At 35.6% G+C, this 16312-nt stretch overlaps 1 protein-coding gene across 1 annotated transcript in view; it reads left to right on the forward strand.

The window, feature by feature from the left end:
- The window catches only part of CACNA2D1 (calcium voltage-gated channel auxiliary subunit alpha2delta 1), a 404847-nt gene extending 403662 nt beyond the window's left edge, over positions 1 to 1185 (forward strand). The window contains exon 38 of the mRNA XM_035549547.2: positions 704 to 1185. Within this exon, the coding sequence (XP_035405440.1) occupies positions 704 to 820 (117 nt within the window). The 3' untranslated portion in view covers positions 821 to 1185. The remainder of the gene's footprint in view (positions 1 to 703) is intronic.
- The last annotated feature ends 15127 nt before the right edge of the window (positions 1186 to 16312 follow it).

The following is a 16312-nucleotide window of genomic DNA, read 5'->3' on the forward strand; positions in this document are numbered from 1 at the left end:
AGGGGATGGCTGAAACATTTCCCTGGAATTTTAGACAGCTAAATATAGATTGTGTTTATGTAGCTCTTGAGAAACAAGGTGTAAAGATGTTACAGACAACAGAATATGTATCAAATACAGCATTTGTATTTTTTTTTTAATCATATCTTCATCTCCAGAGGATATTCTTTTTAATGTGTGATCGTGTTGATGTAATGGGAATGAACAGTCTGGTATTTGATTTCTTACCTTGAAAAGTTATCTTTTTTTCCATCTTTCCTTGCAATAAAATGATACTCCAAATCTCCAAACTGATGTAATTTTAAGTAACATAGATGTGGATTACCAGGGCCCCCAGGTATATTCCATAACATTTCTTGTTTCATTGTGTAAACATCCCATCTAGTTCATAAATGACTGCAGTAAGCCTTGTAAGTATTTAATTTTCCCACGCCTATAGTTAATGTAGTAATGCCATTCCTTGTATCAAAAATAAGACAAGCTTCCTAGAACTTCCTTGAATTATTTTATTGTGCTTGGTTGTTGTTGGTGGTGTTTTGGGTTTTTTTTTGCTTGTTTGGTTTTTTTTGACAAAATAATGTACTTAAGATGAAAAATGATACTTCAAGGTTAGTTCAAAATGCCAAAGCCTAAAATGTAGATAACTTCTCAGGAAATTTAGGTGTGATTAATGTTAAATTATTTTTTCTTTTCTTGCCAACAGGAAGATTCAGCCGACTGCGGTGGTGTCTCTGGTCTGAGTCCATCACTGTGGTCTATGGTAGGAATTCAGTTGGTCCTGCTTTGGCTGTCATCTGGCAGCAGACACTGTCAGTTATGACCTTGCTAAACCAAAACCTGCATAACTTAATCAAGACCCGGCCAAAACGATAGCCTCAATTTCATTTTAAAAAGGGTCAGCTATTCGGACAGCAGCAGAACAGCAATGCTCATGTCTGGTTATCACGCGTTGTGAGACTCATAAAGGCACCTGCAGTGGCTGCATGTTGGAGTGTCAGATCCTTAAACGTGTGTGAATGCTGCATCATCTATGCCATCTGAACAGAATTCTGTATGTGCTTCATTGGGGAATCTAAGGGTTTTTTTTCGTTTGTTTGTTGTTGTAATCTTGATGACTTAATGTAAAAGGGCTCCCCTGAAAATAGCGTATGTACATGATTTTCTTTTAAGCTTTGAATTTCTTGAAGATTTATATTCTTTTACATGAACATTTATTTATATAAAATACAAGAAAAAAAGAAAATGTGCTCCCCAGTATACATTATTAGCACTGCAATGGCTGCTTTGAACATCAGTTTTGTCCAAACTACTTGAGTGAAATGAAGATATTAGCTAGTCTTCATCAGAAGCTCAGCATGATTGAAAGGCTTTATGATGAGTGGTCTATTCTTCCAAAGTTAATCAGAATGGGTAGCTGGAAATATTTTGGTAAGTTGGTAACTTGTTAATTTAAAGAAAAGGGAGAAAGGAGGAAACTAAAAATATAAAGGTGCTTGAGAGTTGAACTAAAAAACAATTCTCATGTTAAAGTTGGTGTCATTTTCTATCAGAAAAATGTTAATTTCAATGTAATATTCACCTCCTTTTCACAATGCAGATATATATATATAAAGCTGGTCAAGTCCTTCAAAGGCTCAAAGAAAAATGCTTGTGAATAAGAAATGTATTTGTGATATTTGAATGTTGGTTTCCAAGGGTATTTTGCATGATGATGATGCTATGTTACTGTTTTTCAGTTAGTTTTCTTTGATGGTGGAGTATAGTCCATTGAAAAGGTAACTGAGTGGTTCTTTTATTGTGTGAGAACCTGAACATTGCAATGTGTTGCAATCAAGTCATCTTAAATTATATTATGAAACAGAGCTCTCTGAATATACTGTGCAATGAAAAAACTGAGAAAATAGGGTAAATTTAGCTATCATAACAAAAAGGTTGAGTTGGATTTTTTACAGAATAGGAATCTCACATGAAAACCTGTGTACAGATATTTTAAGTATATAAAAATCAGATTTGACATATTTATTTTTGAAAGTATATGTTCACTAAGGTTCATATCAGGTTCCCCCTTTGTTTGCTTTATATAAAATTCATCCATAATATTAAAACTGACGCTATTGCTGTTTATTATTGAAAATAGCAAATTTAACAGCAAAATTACCTGGTTGCTGAGATTGGGAAAAATCTAAACAAATGGGGAGCCTTGAATCTGTATGTATGCACATTGATACTTGATTGTGAATAATAATTTTAGAAGTTGTTTTTATACAACCTCATTGGTGATACAGATTGGTGCAGTAAATTACAATATTACAGTGTAGCATAGTGTTGATGCAAAATATGATTTGCGCTTTTTTCTAGTTTTCAGATCTAAACAGTATTGCAAGACAGCTAAACCAATGAATGTGCAACTCTGCTGATATTGTATAATTCTGCTAACAACTGCAATATGCAAATATTACCATGGCACAATACACTAGCTCATAAAAAATAAGAAAATGCAAAGCATTGGTATGTGTATGCTGGCAATTGATTGATATAATTTTGATCATGTCAAAAGCTTAAAGAAATAATTGGGCATGCATTAATATCCTATGAAACCTGAAGATGCTACTCAAAGCCATGGCATGGCTTAAAAGATCAGACGTCTACTGTAGTTGTACACATAGCTGGTTTGTTGTTTTTCTCACGTACCTTGGCTCCAGCTATGTATTTTCTTACGTTTGGGAATACAACGAGTGAAAACAGTAAAAGCTGACCTTCTGTTCAGTGATCAAATTTAGCATTTTAAAAAACATCTTTAGCAAAGTTGTGGGGTTAAAATTGCAATTAACTGTGTTGGATGACTTCAGGTCCTCCTCAGGGAAGGTGAGGTAATTTTGATACTATGGGTGAAGATAATCTTGGAGCTCTTCCTTCCAGTTGTATTACTGCGCTTCTCTTCACCCTGTCACCAGCTATCACCTCATAAAAAATTGGTTTGAGACTTTCTAATGCTGAGACTGCATCCTGTATTTTTCCTGAACATGGTAAATTGAAATCTTATGGAGGAACAAGTTTTGTAGGATTAGGCCAATACTTAGTACGCTTATAGCTTTTACTTTAAGATTACTTCAAATTCACATTACTTCACATTTTGCTCTTTTAATTTTTTGAAAGACTGTCAGTATATTAAGCACTATATATTTTTCACTTATCTACCCAAAAGCTACTCAAAAGAAACCCTTCATGGAAAAGTTACGTTATGTGTATGTTAGAATAGTTTGCTTACACTGGTGAGCCATACTCTAAGTTACCAAATAAACATTTGATTAGAGTCTGTAGGCAGAAAGAAAGATGACACTAAGCCATGCTGCCACAGAAAACAGCTGGGGCTTTTGCTCTCATGCCACTTCCCTTAGAGGGCTCAAATTAAAAAAGGAGGGAGAAGCCCATGCAATGCAGACACCTTAGACTTCTTGGGCTATCCAAAGAGGAAAATATTTTCTGTTCCTCTCCTCTGTCCCTCTGTAGGACTTGAAGAAACAAATCTCAATATAAACACCTAGCCTTCCAGCCATTAAACTCAGGATCTGGCTTTACCTTTAAACAGGTAAAAATGAAATACTGGATTCTGTTTGTATAAGAAATATATATATATATATATATATATATTTGAAATGATATTACTGAATATATTTGTGATATCCAAGTGATAATAAAGATTTGTTAAAATACACTACCTATATATCTACAAAATACAAAACACCAGAAAGCAAATGCAATGTGAATGTTATCTATCTCAAAATGTGAAGACCAGTGAGTTACGAATAACTTCCGTGGATAACTACATATTCTTATGCAGAAGAGTATCCTTACTCTCACATAATGTATAATAGTCATCTTCTGTATAAGAAAAGAAACTTGATCCTAGGCTTTAAATTGAGGCATTTTCAAGTTACAATATGCTGTAAAAAGATTTATTTATTTATTTATTTTAAGTCAGATAATAAGCTATGTTGATATTTGCTCAGATCCTTTAAATAGCACTAAGGGACAGAGATAAACTGCTGGAACTGTTTTAGTTTACACAGAAGTCATGCAGCCTAATGTAAGTCTGACAAATACCCATCATTAAAGTTCTTATAGCATGGCACTCTACAAAATGTGATCTGAGGACTTAACATGAAAGGTTTCTTTTTAAGTTTTCATTTAAACAACCAGCATTACTGCCAAAACACTGACCCTGGTCCATATTTGTAACCGGTTTTTAACATGACATAGCAGGTTTGATTGACAAGATTTTTAGGTCCTGTACCTTTAAAATTTTAGTATGATCTTTCTCATGTTTCTAATGCTTGAGGCTTTATTGCTTAACTTGACAAAAACAAAACAAAAAAAATAAACAAAAAACACAGTGTTGCTGCCATTTGTAAGTTTTCCTGTAATATTCCTTTTACTAACTTAAAAACTGGCCTTACTGGGTTCAAATAGGCAGTATCCCTTTTAAGTGACCTTTGCAACCCAAGTGTTACTTGCTGTTGAGAGTTTTTTGGTATCACTGAAGAGACATTAAGAACTTTTTTTTTCTCATTAACATGTAAACTCAGAAAGCGTGCTTAGTATCTCTTAATTTCAGAACATAACCTCAATCCCACTGGTCCTAAAAATTCAGATGCTAGCACACTGGTTATTAAGAAGTATATTAATGCCTACAAGGCACTTCGATGTTCTGATATTTTTAGAATGTCAACTGAAGGTGAAATCTTAATAACTCTTTCCTTAGCTGAAATTCTACCCTAGCTTCACCAGATATCCAAGCCTCTAAAAAAGGTCAGATTTCGTTTTTTTTTCTTCCATACCACAATGTTAATATTGTTAATACTCATTGTACACTACTGTAAAAAGATTAAAACAAAGTGTCTGAAAACAGTTCAAGCATTTTGAAAAGTTAGCCTCACCCTCTTCCCAGCTGCTTGCATCTGTACCATTTATGGTTTAAAAGAAAAATATCATCTTGAAGAAATAATCTCACTGAGGCTAAAGGGGTACTGTCTTGTTCAGATGCCATGAAAATGCGATTGTGATCTGACAAAGCTGTCTTCTCTTCTTGTGTTGTATGGAATATCTGGATCATGCTTTCTGGGATACTTTTATTGAAGTGCTCAGTGTGCGTTTCTGCAAAAAAGGCTTGATTGCTTTTTACAAGGCAAGCAGGTCTTTCTCCCTTTTATTGTGTTCTCTTGACACTTTTGTGGAACTTGACAAGCCTGAAAAAATAATTTTTTGTAAAAATTTGTATAATAATGTTATAAAAAGTTTATAATCCTAGAACTGTTGTGTTAATCCTTGTGCAAAAACAGTATATTCAGAATAAAAGTTTATCATTTAAAATCAACAACTACTTGGATTTTTCACTGTGTGTGATAAAAACTGGAAATAATGGCTGCATAAATAGCTGAATAATATGTCTGAATTTGCTACGTAATTGCACACAAAAATCTGAAAGAGAGAGATTTTCCAAAGAATAGAGAGTGACTTAACCAGTTCATACTGGGGATTAAAGGAAAATGTGCAGCAAACCCCCATTTGCGGCTGTGAAAGTTTCAGAAAGTTTAAAAAAAATGTAACCAATGAAAACTGAGAGTCTGTAAAGCAGTCAGTAAAATAATAGTCTGTAAAGCATCCGAAGTAGCCCCGTTGTTCTGAAACAATTGCTTTTGGAAGGACTGTCATTTACTAACTTGTAAACATTGATGAAGTCCAAGAGTTCATTCACATGAAGAAGCAGACTAAAATCAGATGTCTCAGATGGTGGCTGCCCAAGTCACTGCCCCACCTCTGACAAAGATCACTGCTTGATTTATGAGCCAGCTTCTGTACTGCTGCAGTTCTCAGCTAAGCATTAAATTCAAAGTGGATCTATGTACCTTTATAAATAGTCTTGAGATGTTTAGGAGTTACTTCACTGGATTTTTAGATTTAGTGTGGTGGGAATGGTAATCTCCATCTGAAGGGCAGGGCAGATGGCTGCAAGTGGTAACTGCTTCAGAAGCCTGATTTTAATCCTTTGCTGCATATGTGTCAAAGCCCAAAGAGAATGGCAGTCATAAATTACAGTGAATTTACAGAATCCCTGGGGAGTCAGATAAGAGAGCAAGAAATCAAATGCAGATTCTAATGCTGCAAAGTACTCGATCGCCCATGTGGAAATGCTACAAGGCAGCACATGACACTGCAGATCAACATCCAGAGATTACTGGCCTCAACTAGATTAAACACTGCCGTGTAATGACATGATTACCCCCACATGCTGAACTAATTGTATCATGTTTTCTGTATGCTGAGTGCCATTGAGATGCAAAAATAAAGAAACCACCAAATCCCTTCCCAGTACATGTTTAATTTCAATTCTGTATTACAGTACTCTATTCATTAAGCAGCAGGAACCAAGGCTTTCAGAAAACAGAGGCTTTGTGTTGTGGTTCCTCCCACCCCCCAATTTCTGGAATTTACAAGCAGATCAATTTGGGAATGGCTGCACTGCAGTGAAATATTCTATACTAGTCCCCAGTGCAAATCAAGCCGGAATACACTTTGCCTGTCACATCATATTATTTTGAGAGATGACTTCACATTGTCCAATGCAGCATTATTGCTGCTAACCATCTACAAAAAAAAAAATAAAAAAATTATATAACAGTTATGTTATAAAAATCCTTTACTGTCACATCTATTAGCCCAGTGCTCCTTGCAATGCTTGACTGAACAAAATGCACACCCTAAATGGTACAGCATTTTATCTGCCTGTTGCAAAGACATTGAAAACAATGTCTCCCTTTCCAATAGGCTGTTCAAAGCTTTTATTCCCAAAGTGTGTATGGGGGAGAATGGAGGGAAAATGAGATTTTCAGGAGAATGATTTTATCTAGATTCTAACTGTATTTCTTCTAAATGTTTATATATATATACATATATACATGCATATATATAGATATTTCTGCTTTTCTGATTCAGAATCACTTTCCCAGAAGCTGACCATTCCTTCTGAAACCTTGTTCAGAAACCCAAAAGCCTTTTAATAAAATATTTCCTTTTAATGAAACAGCCATACCTCTGTTTCTCCTGGGGGCTGAAACTTTTTTCTTTTGGATCCCACAAGCATTTTCTTGACTACATCTCATGTTTTGTAAAATAGGTGTTCAATCTTGCTAGTGTGTTCTGCTTGGGGAAACAGTAAGCATGTTTGTGATTTGTCTCATCCAACTTTAGTTGTCTACAATTAGTCATGAGTTCATTCTGTGGTAAAAAGAATTTAGGAGCGTGCTATGGAAGCTGCTGGTCCTGCCCAGGTTTTGACCATCTCCCTTAAAGATCTAAATGTGAATTCTTAAAGAAAGAAGTTGCTACTGCTTTAGTAGAAACTTTACTGTTTTAGTAGTATGCCTTTTCCAAGACAGAAATTTTCACTTTGAGGAGAAGCTGCATCTGCTAGTTTTTCCATTACTTTCAAGCTATTTTTAATGGGTTCCTAGTGCTGTTAGTTTCTGACAGCTGTTTTGTGAAGGCAATATGAAATATAGGACATCAGTGGTATTCACTCTTTCTCTTTAAGAAAATCTTCCATTTTTTCAGTCACTGAATTAGTTATTTCATAAACAAAATAAAATGCATGGAATTTGTAATGGTAACTCTCTCAGAATTTCCATTTTAACTTTTGTTGCTTTAACCCAGAACCTTCTTGTGATCTCAGCCTTGTGGCTCGATTATTTAAAAATAAATTTTTGGTGCATTATAATACACACACACACGTATACATATTATAGTCTGGAAAGGGTAACTAACATTCTTGGAACAATGACTAATAGTTAGCACTATGTTTTGGTATGTGTGGTTAACATGTATTATTCTATTTAACTGTTTTGAGAGTCCAAACAGTTAATAGTCACTATGGTAAGGGTTAGTCAGTTTGCCAGATGAGCTTTTATATCTTCAGCAGTTATTTCTATGAGAAAAATGCAGGTAACTGAGGTTCATTTCTGACTGGAAAGATGCTAATACCTAATTTCAAATGGCCTAGAAATTAGGAGCATTCTCCTATCCTGTAATCTGCACAAAGGATAAATAGTGGCATCACGGCAGGATTTGCTTTTGACCTTTCTGGAACCCCAGAATAGGAAATAACATACGTGAAAACTCTGAGAACCTGGAACGAAGGCACAGGCAGTGGGGTTCTCTAGGTGACCACAAGGTGTTTCACTAGGTGCCTACATTCCTAGTTTGATTACTGGAGATTCACTCAGTGTAGTTAGCAGAGCAGGGAGAACTATTCAGATGACCAACCAGTAGAGGTTTGATAGTAGTTGTGGTTGCATGTACAACCCTTCTGTTGAAATTGAGGCATGAGGATGCTAGATCCAGAGACAGACCAAGTAGTGGTGATACATGAATTCAAAACTTGATTCTTCTATTTTTCTGGATCCAATGCATTCCTAAGACCAAGATCTGTGCTGAGTAAATTCCACATAAAGGAAGACAGATGTGAAATTTAGGTTCTAACGACTGGAGAATGAAGCAGACTTATGTCTGCTCTAACAGCCATTGCTATGCAGACAAAGTAGAAGAGATGCCAAACTCCAAGTCCTGAGAAAAGCTTGTTCTGGTGGCTGTGGTTGGAGCACATGGCCTGGGACAACACTGAATTCCTTCCAAAGTGGAGGAGAGAGTGGTGATGGTGAGGGAGGTGTTACTCAGCTTTTGCATCATGTACTTCCATTTATAGTACTTGTCTGAAAAGTGTAAAATCTGTTTCTAAGCTGTCTTTAGTCTAGGATTATCTGTGGGTGAGGGAATCAGTACACCTACAAATAGAGGCAGCAATAAAATCTGGCCTGAAGGCAGCCTGAAAGGTCTTGCTCTTGGGCTCTTGAAGAAAGGTGTACAGTAAACAGAAAAGCATGTAACTTCTAACTTTCTTTTATTATTATTTGGTTATTACATTCTTATCAATTCATTATGCCATGAAAAGAAATTAAGAGATGGTTATGTGAAGAACTTTAAGATCTAGAGAGTTCTGTAAAGCTTAGGTACTTCTACCTAGGTAGATGGCAGCTGCATGCTGGATTTTCAGCATCACTGTTCTGTATTTTTTCCACATTTTCTCTAAGTCATATTTTAGTTCTTAGGTGTTATTATTTGGGATTCTGAAGTTAGCCAGTGATTCTAGCACACTTCTGAGCCTGGTATCTTTTAAGTGGTGCCTAGAGCCAGGACAAGTGGCAACGGGCACAAACTGGAGCACGGGAGGTTCCATCTGAGCATCAGGAAGCACGTCTCTGCTCTGTGGATGACTGACCACTGGCACAGCTTGCCCAGTGAGGTTGTAGAGTCTCCCTCTTTGGAGACCTGTGCATAGTCCTGGGCAGCCTGCTTGGGTTGTCCTTGGTCGAGCAGGGCATTGGGACCAGATGGCCTCCTGAGGTCCCTGCCAACCTCAAACATTCTGTGATTCTGCATTTATACCACTAAGCACCTGACTTATGTTTGTTTGGCTATATTTATGTCCGATTCCAATTTTGTAAATCACACAGTGTCAAGGTTTAAAGCACATCCTTAATTTTCAGTGAATGAAAAGTCCTCTCACTCATAATGGATACAGTTGTGCTTAAAGCTTTGTACTAGGAGGTAGGATTGAGCTCCAACTTTGGTTTTAGTAAATGAATATATTGCATGGAAAAAAAAAAAAGAAAAAAAAAAGTTGTTAATAGAGTCAACCAAAGATTCTATATCCAGTTGTGATTATATCCAACTTTGCATAATCCTACAGCTAGGGCAGAAACATGGGGGAGAACGAAGTTGACATTAGTCATTTGGAAGATTACATGAATACTGCTTTAGCTATCAGCTCGTGGTACAGTTAAGAAACTGTTTTTTTTTTTTTTTTTTTTTTTTTTTTCCCTTGAACTTAGCTTTGCAACCAGAAACATGAGGGTAACATGGCCAAATGGAGATAGGAAAATGCTTTGCAATCTGCTGAGAGGACATACCTGGCACCACAGCTGTGCCTCCTGCTCTCCGTGAGCTGGATCTGCTTGGCTAAGGTGATTGGCACAGCCTGGTGATTCTCTGGGAGTGTTGGGAAAGATCTGTACTCTTAGTAGAAACAAACTGATGTCTCTATCTCTCTGTCTTCATCTCTCTGTCTCCCTCTATTAACAGCAAGGAATTCAATGAGTTAGATCATACCTGAGTTTTCAGGTACCTAAAATTTCAGTGAGAAAACTATGAAAATTGGGAAACCAAGAAAAAAAATGGTTTTCAATTGCTTCCACACCTCTTGGGGAATGGAAATGTTAATCTAAAGTTTTGAGGTGGTAAGATTTTTGGGGAGAAGTATATATGTAGACATAAATGTTTCTAAGACTTAGACACTATCTATGGGCTTTTAACAACCTGCCAGTGTGCTTTGCTCTCCCAAGGTCAAACACCCCTGCTGTGCCTTTCTGTGGTAGATGAAACAAGTAAGACCATGTTTTAAAGCAGTCTGCGTGCCAGGCTTCTTTTGTAGAGCATGAAGGAAAACCTACAGTGTGATTTTTTTTTTTTTTTCAGAATCTATAGTTGAGTGAAATGTCTTAAATAGAAACTGGTCTTGATCTGAGTGAAAATCTATCCAGGGTACTGCACATATAGGAACCTTTATTGTTTCCAGAAGGGGTTGTCTCATGTAAATGGATATTCTGTTACTAGAGGGATTTTTTCTTCCGTTTTTTTTTTTTTTTTAACAGCTTTTTTTTTTTTTAATGCCATTTTGAAATTACAGAATAATGTGTAATACTATACTTTATAGCTCAGCTGTATTCACCCTCCTGTAACTGAGACTCTGGACTGTCTTCACAGTACCTGAAGTTTTTGTCTGCAATTTATAATTCAGCTGATTTACCCAGTCCAATGTATCCTAGAATCAAGTTCCAAAACAGTACAGATGATAACAATGATAACACTGAAATAGTTTTTCTATTTTTTTTTCAAACAAATAAGTGAAAAACCCACAGATTATAAATCCTTTTTCAAGTAACAAGGAAAAAAATGCCACACAACTGAATTGACTGTCATGAGGAAACACAATATTTTCATTGTTGCATAACTTTAGTATTTTTTTGTTCTGTGTTTCTTTCAAAATTTATTATACGTTTGTAATGAACCAATATCAAAAATAAAGTCAAATAAAACCAACATAAATATGTGCGGAACATGGAATGAGTGCAACACTGGACATAGTGTTTTTCTAATAGATACAGGATTTGTTATCAAAACTATAAGGAATTTAACAGCTATAGTTTTGTAGGGTAACAGACAGCTTTAATTCTTGGTAAAATGAAATTCACAGTTGGTGAACAAAATCACTGATTTTAATTCTGAGCAAGTCGGAAGGTCAAAGCTGTTGGATCAGAAGTATATCAGTGAGGTCATATTTAAACTATAGGCAGATACTCAATTTCTTGCTACAATATTGCTACTGATGGATGAACTGTCTACTTAAAACTTTAAGCTCTATCTGTCTAGACTTAAAAACTTCAGATTCTCCTGTATTGTTTTTAGTATTCTGGCATTGTTATAATAATGTACTTAAGTCTGGATTTTCAAGACTGCCAAGTATTTGCCTCTCAGAGCAGAAGCTGGAAGAGGAGATTAAAGGATTAACAACTTCTGAAAAGCAGACATATTTTAGTAAGGAAAAAAAACACTTTTGGGGGGAATCTTAGCTAGGCTAGAAGAGATAGTTACTTTTGTTAGGCTAAGGGTTTGAAACCTTTGAGCCATATAAGAAGGTAAAGCTATGAGATGCCAGAGTAGAGTGCAATGTGCAAGCAGTTGCTTTTTCAGGCTTGTGTTGGTGTTCAGTGAGCTTGGTCCACCCCGTCCACATCTCATCATTATGAGAATGACAATTGTTCTCACACCTCCAACTCACACCTCCTCCTTCACAGTCCATGCAGGCTGCTAGCAAACTGCAACCCCTATGCTCCACTATGGTGGTGCTGTTTGTAGAAGTTGCAGGCGTCTTTCAAACATTTCTGCACACAAACACACACCAGAACTAGCCTCAGCCTCTGTGTTTGATGGTATTACTCACCACTGGTCAGAGGAAAACCTGACAAATGAAATTCATAATTAAAACCACAAATAATAAAATTTGAAATGTCTAGAGTGTCTGGATATAGTTCTGCAAGGAGCAATACAATCTTTGGCAGTGCCAGGCTGTTGCCTTTTGGAAATATTGGGTGGCCTGAAATTAATTTGTTTAGCTTTTGCTTGTGTAAAAGTGCTCAACTTCATGACAACTGTTAAGAACCCAGAGGTTATAGATGTCTAACTTGCATTTATATGAAATAGAAACAGATGCAGTTGTTGGGAAACAGACTATAAAATCATCTGAATATTTTTTAAGTGATTTCACTGATGTTTTGTCTCATGGTTCTTTTTTTAGGATTCATGATTAATATTTTTAAAGGTGATTCATCTTTCATCTTGAGTTCCCCTATTGTTGACCTAGCCTTAAGAAAGCATGATAGAGCTTGAGAAGAAAGAACATTTTCGGAATGTCATATTTTTATAAATTTCAATTAGTAAAACACAAGTCTGTATAGTTATAAACTATGGATATTAGAATAAAATTATAAGTGTATGTTCTTTATTCTTTTTTTTCTTTCTTTCTTTTTTATTTTTTTTTCTTCCAATCAAAGCAAAAACTGAAGGATTTATGTATTTTTATTATACTATTGTGGATGATGATAATACTACACTGAGTAGCTAACTACTGACTGTTCTTCTGGCTTATCGGCTATAATGGGTAGAGGTAGAACATATGTGTACAGGCTCTTTCTCTACCTCTATTGTGTTAATAATTATAGGTTATAACAATTAAAGGACACAAGCCTCATCTTGGTTTCTGGCTGTGGCAATGCGAGAAGCATTTTTTCTTAAAATAGAAATGTTATTTATGGAAAAGCTTTCTGAGGTTTCTAGTAGTACCATCTGGTTGCTCCACCAAACAATCATTGTAGTCAATTGTCTGAAAACCAAAGAACTGAAGTACTTGCTTTAAATTTAGCACTTGCTATACTATATTGCTGGGGAGAACATTGCACATGCATAAAGCCAAGTATGTGCTTAAATACTCTCACTGAATAAAAACATTTAACAGCTAATATATTGATGCCTACAGTGGGAGTTCTATTATGCTCATTTTCAAAACTACTTTATGCTTGAGCTATCACTATTAATTTTATCTTTTGTAATTTTGTGGTTGCGCATATTCATGCTTAAAAGAAGATAAAAAATATTATTTTGAGAACTGTTAATTTAAACTCTCAAAATAAAAGCTATTGTAATTGTCCTCATGCCAAATAAATAAATAAATGTTCTCTATGAGAACTTTTGATGTTATTTCAACAAATGGCAAAATTATCAGTAAACTGCTTGAAACACTATGATACCTCAAGACTTATGTGACACTTGGTGATACATCAAACCTTCCAAGGGAAATGAAATAATTTTAAGTGTGATGAAATGTTGTGAGCCTTATTCTTTGTAATAATTCCATGTCCTTATTGCAAAATTCGCAAAGACAATACTCCAGCCATTAGTTCTGCCTCTTTCCAAAGCAAATCATTTGTCTCTGACATTTTTGAGGTAATAAATGCATTTTAGTATGTATGGAGCACGAAGGTCAGATGTAATCCACAAGCAAAGGCTGATAAATAATTTGTGAAATTAGTGTTGTGTAAGGAAAGCTGATGATGTATCCAACAACTCTTTGAAGCTGGGCTCTTTCCAAAGTCCTGCTTAAGACTTGCTAGATAAAGGCTGTGAAGTAACACTTCTAGTTTAAAATACATATATATGTATATATGTTTTTTTTGTTGTTTGTTTGTTTGTTTGTTTTAGAAAAGGGGCTGTTGAACAACTTCAGTTCTCAACATTTCTATTGTCTGAGAAACAGTAAAAGATGTGAAGCTGAGCCACAGGTAGAGGTCTGCCCCGCTCTGCACAAGTCCTCTGACGACGTCTGGATGTGTGTACTCGGTGCCTGTTCTTTCTATTGGTAAGTGGGGACATCAGTGAACGGAGCTGCCAGTCCCACTCCTCAACCTTTGCAGCCTTTATTGTATCTCAGACAATAGAAATTGTGGCAGTGTATGGTGCACCTGGGGCTTACAACATATTGCATCAACACTGACAACTCATAATTCTTTTCCAGTTTTGCAAGAGTGGTGTTTTTTAAGGGTATTTCCCTGCTGTGTGAGTGGATCTCTAGTTTATTCATATTTGTGGGGGAGGGCAAATCTATTTCCATTTGAAAATTAGTTATGTTCAGTATTAAGAGTTTGTACTTCCCACAAAAGAGGCATGATTCTTGGTGAAAAGGAAAATTTTGATCTGTCAGCACTCCTGATTTTTTTTTAATCTTTTCGTTGAAAACCCCAGTGTAAAGGCTTGGGTTTTATTTTTATACATACAGAAAGAAGGTAAATACCCCAGAAATCTAATAGGCCATAAAATTTAGGATGTATTCAGGTGATGTGTCAGAATAACCAAAATAGCCTCTAGTCACAGCTCTCTTGGGCTATGGTGTGTAGGAGCTTGAAAGCCTATTGTTTAACATCATCAGAGATCTTCTTGACTCAGTTTCCAATTAATCACAGTATCAGAGAGGTTTTCCATGTCATGCCTTAAAATGTGGGCCTGACTCCTACCTTCATCCCAGAGAAGACAATTTTAGCTCTTGATAAACGTAAACTTTCAGATTCAGAAATAAGTAATTTATGGCATCAAGCCATAAATTGGATTCTGTTGGCTAAAAATCACTGCAGACTAACAGCAGGCTTTTATGACAGTTAATCAGCTGAGAAAAAAAAACAACAACAACAACAAAAAAACCACCTTATATTAAACTTGGACATCTGCAAATGCAAATGACTAGGTCTAGTTACCTAGGCTAAATTAATTCTCACACTGAATGGTATTTTCAGTATGCTAGTCCAATAAAAATAAAATGTTAAGGAAAAAAAAAAAAAAGTTAAGTTTGAAATTCTATTTTGTTAAGTAACTTGTTTTCTGAACTTTCAAAATCCAATTTATTCCCATTTTTCTATGAAGAAATGTTTTTGTTTGTTTGTTTTGTTTGTTTGTCTGTTTTTTTTTGTTTTTCTTTTTTTAAAAAAAAAGAAAGCTGAGCTTCTGAGTCCCTAGTTTCTGGCTTTTAAAATCAAAGAATATTGAGAGACACACCTCATAGTTTAAAAACAAAAACAAACAAACAAAAAAGAATTAGCAAAGTTGCTTCTTTGGAGGGGAGGGGAAGGAACATTTTTTGTTGTTGTTGTAGTACTTTGTGCACCTGCACATTTCACACTGCTTTTTAAACACCTGTGTTTGGTAGTGTGTGCTGCCTGTAGCAAAAATGCCTCACCATTCACAAGAAACTGTGAGCTGTTCGGTGACTCATGAAGTTTCTTAGAGTACTTTTCCATGAAATAAATGCATATATAATATTTCATAAGCACAGAGCAACACTTAAAATCAGTGCTAGAAAGATGAATGTGGGATCATGTAATACATATGTGACTTTCTGTTGGTGACTTTATTTCTTACCGTGAGACCTATGAAAATGGATTAAAGTTAGATTTTTCTTCCTCTAGTCTACTTTGAAACTCAATACCCATCTTGCCTGCTATATAGGACTATAGACATAAATGGGGCAGAGGTTTTGTTTAAAGTGCAAGGAAGATACAAATATGAGACATAAACAAGAATGTCATGACATTACATAAATAAATAATGAATATATGAGATCAGTGTCCTGCAAATTTTGAGCACACGAACATCTCATGTGAGCTGTCCTGCTGACTTCAGTGGAAAGCTTGTGTGACCTGTTGAATTATCTAAACAGGAATTCTTGCATTACACAGGAATAACATTAAAGTACATTTGCATCTTTCACTTTAAGGAATTGGTTTTCTACCATAAAATAAATAGTTGGATTTAAGGCCAGAACATTCCTTTTTCTTAAAAGTTTGTGCACTGAGGTAATAATTATAATTAAAGCATCATCAACAACAAAATCCTCACATTTCTTTTGTACAATTCTGAGATTACTGCTCCAAGTTCAGGTACTTACTTGTACTTCATCACTCCTTTGGTAGCGATTTGCACTTCCTTTTAAATGACAGTTCTCAGTAAAATGTGGCACTAAGTGCCACATCTGTCTGGAAATGCAGTGTTTTAAATGCCAATTTGCTGATTATTTTGCTAATGGTGAAGTAACCAAGTA

Source organism: Cygnus atratus, chromosome 1, assembly GCF_013377495.2.
Source record: "Cygnus atratus isolate AKBS03 ecotype Queensland, Australia chromosome 1, CAtr_DNAZoo_HiC_assembly, whole genome shotgun sequence".
In the NCBI taxonomy this organism is placed as follows: domain Eukaryota; kingdom Metazoa; phylum Chordata; class Aves; order Anseriformes; family Anatidae; genus Cygnus; species Cygnus atratus.